We start from the raw sequence: 10,508 nt of genomic DNA, 5'->3' as shown, positions 1-10,508 counted from the left end.
ATAGAAGGCTGGATTAATAGACGGATGAGTGGATAGAGGGATGGATGGACAGAGGAAAGGGAGGGTGGAGGAGAGGAATTAGCTTAACATACTGGAATAGACAGAGGAGAGATTAGTGAGGCTGACATGAGCTTTCTGGCATGACAGGTGTGTGTGTGTGAGAGTGGGTGTGTGTGTTTGGGGGGGGGGGGTGTGGGTGGGTGTGTGTCGGGGGGTTTAGATGAGTTTAGTAACGTTAGAAGCGAGGGGAAGCTGTGGACGGTTACTCCATGTTAGGTATCAGAGCCAGACAGACAGACAGTCTGTCCGTCCAGAAGGTTTGCTGTCCTTTTATGAAGCCCCACACAACACCGCCCCCAGCCAATCAGCTGCAGGGGAAGAGGTCAGGTGATGCGGTGACCTTGGCGAGGTGAGTTTATAAACCTCGGCGGACACACACACATTACGGTCTCCGCATGACACCGGAACCTTTATCCAGAACCTTTTTTCCTATACGCCACCAGAACCTCGCCCTGAACTCTGAACTCCCTTGATCCCAGCCCGCATCCAACAGCACGCAACTCTCTAACTCCACAGTTCATGCCAAGGTGAGTCCAATGGTCCACTGTCTCTTTATTAAGACAGCATCACACAAACATGGCTTTGATTTCATACACACTGAACTCATCAGTGTTCATTTTAAATCTGAGAGTGAACCACATTTGTACACTCAATAGCCGATCTACAAGCTCACAATGCGTCGCGATGCGACACATTGTGAGCTTGTAGATCTGCTTAGTTACTAAAAATGGATACATCAACACCTACAGTAGGATTTTATTGTGTGTGATTGGTCAAATCTTTAAAAATCTCTTCTCAGAATGTACTTTTATGTCGAAGCTTTTCTTGTTTCTCCATTTTATTAATTTGATCGATTTATTCCTTTCATGCTTTACTCTTTTATATGTTTTATTGACTTTCTTTCCTTTGTTGTTTTTGTAATACCAACAAATGTGTGTGTTTTATCGTTTATTTCATCTCTTTCTTATGCCCGGCTCACACTACAGGATTTGGGGACATTTGGGGTGGGGAACGCCCCTCCTGACAATCAGAGGGCGTTCCCTACCCATTCGGGAGCGATTATCGGGCAAGATTATCCTCTAGCGCGAGCGGTACAAAGATCCAATCTTAAACCTCCCGATTTGCTCACAGACGATCAGGACCACCCTCCATCATTTTCAAATATGTGTGATATTCTTCTGGATGATCACATCACCGGGCATGGCGCATGACCCAATGAAACAACTATAAGCAGACAGACGTTCATTCAGTAAATGAAAGGATGTTTGACACGGCGACTAGTCAAACTCTCTGTTGGACAGCTGAGGCTTGTCGATAGCAAGAACACAACTGTCTATTTAACAAGTCTTGTCTTCCCAGACATATCAAAACCGTTTGTCCATTGCCCTAGCAAGTTTAACAGGCTCAGTTGCTTACATCTGCTTCCGCAGTGTGATCACAGAATGTTGAGGTGCTGCGTTTGCATTGCTCTGGCAAGCCTGATACTCTTAATACAATCATGTAGTGTGTGATGATGCGCTGTTTATTTCAACATCTTTGTAGCGTAGCGTGTGCATGTTTAAGAGAATCTTAGAAGATCATCCTGTTGTGCGTGATGCATCCTGATAGCCAGATCGTTAAAGATTTTATAACTCCCGTAGTCTGAGCCCAGTTTAAATCATTTTATGGTGTAGTTCTGTTTGATTTGACCCTGTTTCTGTAAATAAAGGAAAAAGAAAGAAAAGAAAGAAACGTCTAACCTTGTTTTGAAAAAAAAACTTTACAAATAAAGTGTATTATCATCATTATTCAGTCAGGAACACTTGATTAAATTACAGTTAATTAGGTAACTGATTAATCAATTAATTAATCTATTAAAGGACGACTTCACCCGTTTTCAACCTATCTTCATATATTTGGTCCTCACTAATGCTTTTTTTCCCTACTCAGTCTGTGTCTCATAGGAGGGCTGTGGACACTTAAGAAACCCGCCTACCAATGACACCATCGTTAGGCAGGTTTTCGTTTACAAACAAGATTAAAAAATATATGTTTTTATTTTTATTAATGCTCGAACACTGGCATGCAAACTTTCCAGGAATAGAAAGCCTGCAGTTAGCTTGGATTCCCCATCGATGATGTCACTGGTAGGTAGGCAGGTTTCTGAACTGTCCACAGCCCTCTTCAAAAATGGTACCATATTATAATTAGCAACCTATGAAGATCGGTTGAAAATGGGTGAAGTCGTCCTTTAACACACAACTAAGGTCCATACTGTTATGATTTCATTGGCTGCATCTGAAATCACATACTGCATAGGCCTACTAATTATGGGCTACTGTTGTTGAGCATACTTTTGACTGCATACACAGAAGTATGTCTGGAATGACTAGTATGTCATTCCAGTGAAGTGGTATTGAACCTCACATAATGTTAGGAAAGTGCCCCATCTGGTTGTCAGCAGAGGTACTACACCACACATCTACATTCTAGGTGTGTTTGAACGTCAATACTTCACATCAGAGGTTGCTGTCAACCATATAAAGTCAGGTTATGTTGTTGCTGTAGTCACTACTGCATTGCATTGTGTGATAATTATGCCAGAGTAGTGTCCAGTGATTGTATACTGTAATATTTCCTCAAATTAGTATGCATTTCAAGTACTATTGAGTACCAACTCAGCTTCTCACATACTAATTTGCCATACTAGTTAGTATGCTAGACTAGTATGGAATTTCAGATGCAGCCATTGGTTATGTGGCAGTGGACCAGTGTGATTGTTTATTTTAATTTTATTGATATATTGAATTGCTTGCAGCCAACATACATAAAAGGTTTAATAGACAATTGAGAATACAAAATAAAAAAACACAGCGAAGTAATAATTGATAATAAATCAGGCAAAAATAAGAATTAAATAACCTAACCCTAACCTAACCCTAACCCTAAACCTATAACCGAAATAAAGTAACCAAAACCCAAAAAGAAACTAACACAATCCGCCCAGAAACCGCCCAGATTTAGGATTATTATCATTTCCGCGTCGCGCGGTCCAATTATTAGTTACGTTACTGTTTGGGCTGTGATGCTTTTAATTTACATAGGGTTGCTGGGTTAAAACAGTGAAACGCATTTCATCATTTTTGTGCAACAAGCTCCATCGTTTTGGTTACACATGAACCAAACAGCAGGCCAGGAGGAGAATGATATGATGGACAGATGAATGAATGTATTCATTTATTTATTTATTTTATTCATTCATTAATAGTTGAACTGTCTCTGTGTCTGTCCAGATGTCTCGATATCTGGAACTGAAGGACTTTGGAGATGCGGCGCAGTTTCTCAGAATGACAAACCTGGAACAACTAGCAGCTAGAGCACAGGCCTTTGATGGTACACACACACACACACACACACACACACACACACACACACACACACACACACACACACACACACACACTCACACACACACAATAAGCATTTTTATTGTGTTTTCTATTAATGCATGTGTCTGTGACAATACTGCACTAGCTTGTGTATGTGTGTGCTGTGTACATATGTGATTGGTGCTAGTGTGTGATGATGATGATGACAACACTTTATTATCAGAATTACCTCAAATTAGCATCATCATCAGCCCTACGTACACATACACACATACACACATACATACATACATACATACATACATACATACATACATACATACATACATACATACATACATACATACATACATACATACCTACTGTACATACATACATTTAACATGGCATTACATAAGATTACAAGCTCATTACAATCACATAACATTTCAATCACATTGGACTTTGAGGCCCTTCAATGCACATTAGTCTGGTTGCTCTGGGATTAAATGTAATGTTAGGATCAGCTGCACAAAAGAGGGCTTCAGTCTAACTTTTGTATATTATCTCCTATTTGATGATAACAATTCATATTCATTGTTCAGAACATGATTGGAGTCAAAGACAATCGTGTGTGTGTGTGTGTGTGTGTGTGTGTGTGTGTGTGTGTGTGTGTGTGTGTGTGTGTGTGTGTGTGTGTGTGTGTGTGTGTGTGTGTGTGTGTGTGTGTGTGTGTGTGTGTGTGTGTGTGTGTGTGTGTGTGTGTGTGCGTGTGTGTAGGAACAAAGCGTGTGTGGATGCCAGATGAAGCGGAGGCGTACGTCGAGGTGGAGGTGAAGGAGTTGAACGGAGACAAAACCACCGTGGAGGCAAAGGATGGACGGGTTAGTTAGTCTGTGCTATTTAGTTACACCAGTGGTTCTCAACCTGTGGGTCAGGGGGGTCCCCAAATGTTTTTTGGGGTTCCCCAGATGATTAGCTTAACGTGCAAAATAGTTTTCTCACTCAACAGCAAACAAACCAACATACAGTATAAGTGTAGCTCCACTAATCACGTCCAACTCAGATTTGGCTCAAACAAGGGGTTAAATTCGTTCTCCTGCTATGCCACACAAATGTGGAACGCCCTACCAACAGTCGTAAAGGAGTGTGAATCCCTACTCTCTAAAAGAGCACTTACAGGTGGCTGCAATTCAAAACTGGCCCCTGTAAAAAGTCAAGTCATGCAAAGGACCCCAATGGAAACAAGCCATAGGCTTTCTTGGGTTTCAAATCCTCTTAACAGACCTTGTATTGATCTGTACTTTCCTGTGCTTTTTTTTGCAAACTGCTAATAAAGTATTCAATCAATCAATGTATACAGGGTATCTACAGTACACAGTTCAAAAGTGACAATTTAAGGACTTTTAAAACCTTTTTAATGCTTCTAAAATGAAAAAAAATCAAACCAATACAGCGTCAAAAGTAATCAACAAACAATAATCCCAAAAATGGTTAAACTTTGCCCAAATTGACAAATATTAGAGGCAAACTTTTTAACGAAATAGCCGATTTCCATGCTCACAACGCTTCGCAATGGACTGCTGGTTAGTTACACTGCTGCTTAGTCAGTGAAGTATCACTGCATTAAAGTAGATAGACCTCATGATGTCCGATTGCATGTCAGACAGTTACACACACATATAAATTAGTATGGGTGTAATTGTGTAAATATGTGTGTGTGTGTGTGTGTAGTTTTTGACAGTGAAGGAAGACGACCTCCAGCAGATGAATCCTCCTAAGTTTGACATGCATGAGGACATGGCCATGTTGACCCACCTGAACGAAGCCTCTGTGCTCTTCAACCTCAGGAGACGCTACAGCATGTGGATGATCTATGTGAGTACTGCACTGTATACTACTCAGTACTACTCACAGTAGTACATCTACTGTGAGTGAGTACTGCACTGTATACTACTCAGTACTACTCACTAGGGCATTAACGAATAGTGATTTATGATATTCTATACTACTCACTGTAGTACTACATCTACTGTATGTGAGTACTGCACTGTATACTACTCAGTACTACTCACTGTAGTACTACATCTACTGTATGTGAGTACTGCACTGTATACTACTCAGTACTACTCACTGTAGTACTACATCTACTGTATGTGAGTACTGCACTGTATACTACTCAGTACTACTCACTGTAGTACTACATCTACTGTAAGTGAGTACTACACAAGAGGCAAGCGTTCGCTCTCGAACTAAATGAGGCCAAACTAGTGAAAATAGCAGATCTACAAGCTTACAACGCAGCTTATTTGCGGTTTTGCATTATACAACTTCTTTAACGTTTTTTAAATGTAATTATGGAAATGTATTTATTTTATTTTATTTATGAAATACTTTTGAAAAATGTTGGAATTGTTTTTATTGATGAAAGTTGTGATTCAACTGTTAAACTTTTTTTTTAAATATATTTTGAAATAATAAACAAACAAAAAAAAAGGGGACATTTACTTGCGACCCATAAAAATTGGTCCACGACCCAAACATGTGGGAAACAGTGGCCTAGAAGTCGTCATTGATTCCCCTACTCCGGCTGAAAAAGATTTTACATTCCATTGGAGTCAATGGTGACTTGACGTGACTTTACCCATGGTTTTATTACCTTAGTAAATACCACGATTATGCGTTTTTGTAAATTATGGTCCCATTTTAACACATCGGGTGCCAAACACGGTCTGAACCGTGTTTGCGCAGAGTAGCGGTCCGGTGCCGAACACGGTCCAGACCGTGAAATATGTCTTTTTGTTTTTTTCGTTTTTCTCCACACGGGCGGGGCTAGAGCAGCTCTGGGAGTACCCATTGTGATCTTGAGAAGGATAGGCCAGATAGATCACCGGAAACAAAAACATGGCTCCGATCCACTTCCTGTCTATTTCCTTCTTTAAAACACCTATATCTCCGAATCTGTTTCCGGTGGGGAAAACCGGTCATGCGCGATGCGCGATCCCCCCCATTGTAACTCGCGAGTGAAATGTTATCGTTCCAGGCTGTAGCCAGGGTCATCGCGCAACATGAATGGATGTTTTTTTTTACATGGATTTGCTCCTCGTGGAGTCTAGAGCCTTAAACAGCAAAGCGCAGTCAATGGGGAGAATGCTGGCACCAAACGTAAGTTGTTATGAAAAAATGCTGGCACCCAATGTGTTAATTGATGTTAAAGCAGGGTATGTTTTTGGGGGTTGTGATTGGGTGCTACTGAGTGACTGTAGTGTTGAACATCTATTTAGTTTCTGTATCATTACTCATCTCTCTCTCTCTCTCTCTCTCTCTCTCTCTCAGACATACTCTGGCCTGTTCTGTGTGACGGTCAACCCTTACAAGTGGCTTCCTGTTTACTCCTCTGCCGTGGTGGCGGCCTATAAGGGAAGGCGTCGTACTGAGGCTCCGCCCCACATCTACGCCATTGCCGACAACGCCTACTCGGACATGCTGCAGAGTGAGTGACCTTTCAGCTCGGACACCCAATGTTGGGTTCGAGGACCCCCAGGGGTCATTGAGGGGATTCCAGGGGGTCCCCAGCTAAAAGATTGATAGTTAGGAACCAAATGGACCCTTTCAGGTCTTTAGCTCTTCAAAGTGTATGTGATGGGAGCCATTGAAATTATAAAATTTGAGAAACACAAAGTCAATTAAGTTCTTTTATTTTTTTCTCTCCCCAATTTGAAACTGATTCTCCTCTGAGCTTCTATAGATGTCTCACCGCTTCACACCTGAGCCTATGATATTAATTGTAATTTTTAATGTATTTCTCCCTTAGATCGTGAGAACCAGTCCATGTTGATCACGTGAGTCTCTGCTCATCTATGCTCATCTCTGCTCTGCTTTCTACTTTTCTTTTCTACTTCAACCTTCATTTATTGACATCGTGTCTGTCTGTCTGTCTGTCTGTCTGTCTGTCTGTCTGTCTGTCTGTCTGTCTGTCTGTCTGTCTGTCTGTCTGTCTGTCTGTCTGTCTGTCTGTCTGTCTCTCCAGTGGTGAGTCGGGAGCAGGGAAGACGGTAAACACTAAGAGAGTCATCCAGTACTTTGCCATCGTTGCTGCTCTGGGAGAAACTGTTAAGAAAGGAGTAAGACTCTGTCTGTCTGTCTGTCTGTCTGTCTGTCTGTCTGTCTGTCTGTCTGTCTGTGTACCAGGGTTTTCAATCGAGCTCTGTTTCTCAACCAGTGGTCCACGGACCACTACTGGTCCATGGCATAATTACAGATGGCCCATGAGAAAATGTTAAAAAATGTTTTAACTAATATATTGTAACTATGTCTATCTTTCTGTCTGTCTGTCTGTCTGTCTGTCTGTCTGTCTGTCTGTCTGTCTGTCTGTCTGAACAGGGCTCATTAGAGGATCAGATCATTGAAGCTAACCCTGCCATGGAGGCCTTTGGAAACGCAAAAACCATCAGAAACGACAACTCCTCTCGCTTTGTGAGTGAATATGAATGACTGTTACTAGTCCATACCCGGCCAAACTATATGCAGACTTTTGGGTTATGATGCGCTCGGGGTGCATAGTTAAGTTTTGGGCAGTGATTTAATCGTATTGGCGTCAATGGCGTGGTGTGTGTGTGTGTGTGTGTGTGTGTGTGTGTGTGTGTGTGTGTGTGTGTGTGTGTGTGTGTGTGTGTGTGTGTGTGTGTGTGTGTGTGTGTGTGTGTGTGTGTGTGTGTGTGTGTGTGTGTGTGTGTGTGTGTGTGTGTGTGTGTGTGTGTGTGTGTGTGACAACCCGGTCATTTACGACCTGATGTGGAATCGTTGCCAGTGCCACCCACAATGAGAAGCAGATGTTTATGCTGTTTGAGCTAAGCTATGTGTGCTAATAACACAATGTGATGGACAGAGGTTTATACGTAGGATTAGTTTGAGGTAGAATAATAAATCTCCTCTCTCTCTCTCTCTCTCTCCATCCCTCCCTCCCTCCCTCCAGGGAAAGTTTATTAGGATTCATTTTGGACCATCAGGGAAGTTGGCGTCTTCTGACATTGAAATCTGTAAGTTCTTTATGTTCATTATCAAAACGTTTTGATAATGTTCTTGTAAGATAAGATGAGGCCTTGTTGTATTGGACACATGCAGTGTCTCAGCTGTATTTATAACAAACATACAGTTTAAGACCCTGGTGCTAGCCTATAGGCAGTGAAAGGAACAGCTCCTTCTTACCTCCAGCTCTTGTTTTATTCGATCTTTTTTTACTTGATACACTTTTTTTTTACAACATTAGCTCTCGCAACATTAGCTCTCGCTCATTAGATTTTCTGTCTCATCTGTTTAAGAAAGTAGGCAGCTGATATATTGCACTGTTACCCTAGCGCTAGGTATACTCTTAGTTGCTTGACTTCTGGTGATTAGTAGTTTTCTTGCCTACCTATGTTGAATGCACTTATTGTAAGTCGCTTTGGATAAAAGCGTCTGCTAAATGACTGTAATGTAATGTAATACTGTAGCCTACATATATATACATAAACAAATCCACAATTGCGCACTCAAGAACCAATGTATTTGTATTGATGGTAATTATGTTTATGTTGATGTTTTTATCCTCAGACCTTCTAGAGAAATCCAGAGTGGTCTTCCAACAGCCTGGAGAGAGAAGCTACCACATCTACTACCAGATCATGTCCAATCACAAGCCAGAACTACACGGTAACCGCGCTCATTAACAGATCATGTCCAATCACAACACGGTAAACACATACATCAAACGCAGAGAGACAGTGTAGTGCCTCAGTAATCAGGATCAGGACAGGTAAACCAAGAACCTAAAGCAGTCTAAAACAATATACTATTAAATTAAATTAAATTAAATTCAAACTTTATTAGCGGACTCAGGTCCATAGAAATACGTACAGAGAATAAACATAAAAGAAACACGACAGGCAATAAAATCATAAAAATAAATAAATAAATACATAACTTAACCCTCAGGCAGAGCACATAGGTACTTCAGCCAGTGCACCCTTACGGTGCGTTTTAACAGCGGGCGATTCAGGATAGTATATGTCTATGAGAGCCGGCAACTACTGGCGATAGGGCGAAGTGGGCGGGGGGGCGATGAAAGATGGATTTTCTTTATCTTTTGGACAATATCGCCCGAGAGTCGCCCGCTGTTAAAACGTACTGTTAGTCTGGATGTATACTGTAATGTGAACAGCTCATTATGGGGCTTGAGAGCGCCACAATGATGCTGTTTGCAGATCCAGCTGTTGCATGAATTTGAACATTTCTGAGAAGTGCTTTAAAAGTCCTCACTCCAGCAGTGACAAACATCTGACTAGCACTGGCCCACTGTTTTTTAAGGAGTATTCTCACAGAGGTTTTATAATGTAATAATTTATATCTGCAAAGTAACTAGTAACTAAAGTTTTCAAATAATTGTAGCGGAGTAAAAGTACAATATTTGCCTCTGAGATGTAGTGGAGTAGAAGTAAAATTACTGAAAATTGGACTTGAAAATTGGACTTAAGTACAGTACTTACAGTACGTAAATGTACTTACTTTACACCACTGTTCAGATTACAGCAGAAGCCATGGATGAGGTTAATCATATTTAATATTGTCTGAATGTCTTCTTGCAGACATGTTGCTGGTGAGGCCCAACCCCTACGACTACCATTTCTGCTCCCAGGGAGTGACCACAGTGGAGAGCATCAACGATGGGGAGGAGCTAATGCTTACTGATGTAAGAGACACGCCCACTTCCTCTAACCTACCTAGTAGGCATCGTCATAGTTTTTACACCATTAATATGTGATGAATAACTATATCGTCATAATTGACTTTGATTTCATTAGAATTACTACAATTGAACTATTAGTACTACATGCACCGACATTTATGCCATTGATATTTCTGATCTTGAATTAAGGATCCGTTATTTATGGAGTCTAATACTCTGACTTGTGTTTTGGTTGTTCTTAGTGTTTTATCATGTCTCATGTTTGTTCACTTGTTGGTTGATGTTGTTTTGTTGTTAATGTTTTTTTTCCTAAATGTGTAGGCTATATACTTTGTATCAATGTGTTTTTTAGGACCCCCTCGAAAACGAGATGCAAC

The 10,508-nt window shown here is 41.0% G+C and overlaps 1 protein-coding gene across 1 annotated transcript in view; it reads left to right on the top strand.

The window, feature by feature from the left end:
* Positions 1 to 460: 460 nt before the first annotated feature.
* The window catches only part of LOC308096199 (myosin-7-like), a 54,932-nt gene continuing 44,884 nt past the window's right edge, over positions 461 to 10,508 (top strand). The window contains exons 1-11 of the mRNA XM_080443532.1: positions 461 to 587; positions 3,333 to 3,432; positions 4,188 to 4,291; positions 5,142 to 5,285; positions 6,744 to 6,900; positions 7,222 to 7,249; positions 7,438 to 7,531; positions 7,791 to 7,883; positions 8,383 to 8,446; positions 9,000 to 9,098; positions 10,031 to 10,134. Of these exons, the coding sequence (XP_080299658.1) occupies positions 3,333 to 3,432; positions 4,188 to 4,291; positions 5,142 to 5,285; positions 6,744 to 6,900; positions 7,222 to 7,249; positions 7,438 to 7,531; positions 7,791 to 7,883; positions 8,383 to 8,446; positions 9,000 to 9,098; positions 10,031 to 10,134 (987 nt within the window). The 5' untranslated portion in view covers positions 461 to 587. The remainder of the gene's footprint in view (positions 588 to 3,332; positions 3,433 to 4,187; positions 4,292 to 5,141; positions 5,286 to 6,743; positions 6,901 to 7,221; positions 7,250 to 7,437; positions 7,532 to 7,790; positions 7,884 to 8,382; positions 8,447 to 8,999; positions 9,099 to 10,030; positions 10,135 to 10,508) is intronic.

The sequence above is a fragment of the Gymnoscopelus braueri genome (genome assembly GCF_963280865.1).
Source record: "Gymnoscopelus braueri genome assembly, chromosome: 12".
Lineage (NCBI taxonomy): Eukaryota > Metazoa > Chordata > Actinopteri > Myctophiformes > Myctophidae > Gymnoscopelus > Gymnoscopelus braueri.
The sequence above is the reverse complement of the archived record's forward strand: the minus strand, read 5'-3'. Positions and strand labels throughout refer to the sequence as shown.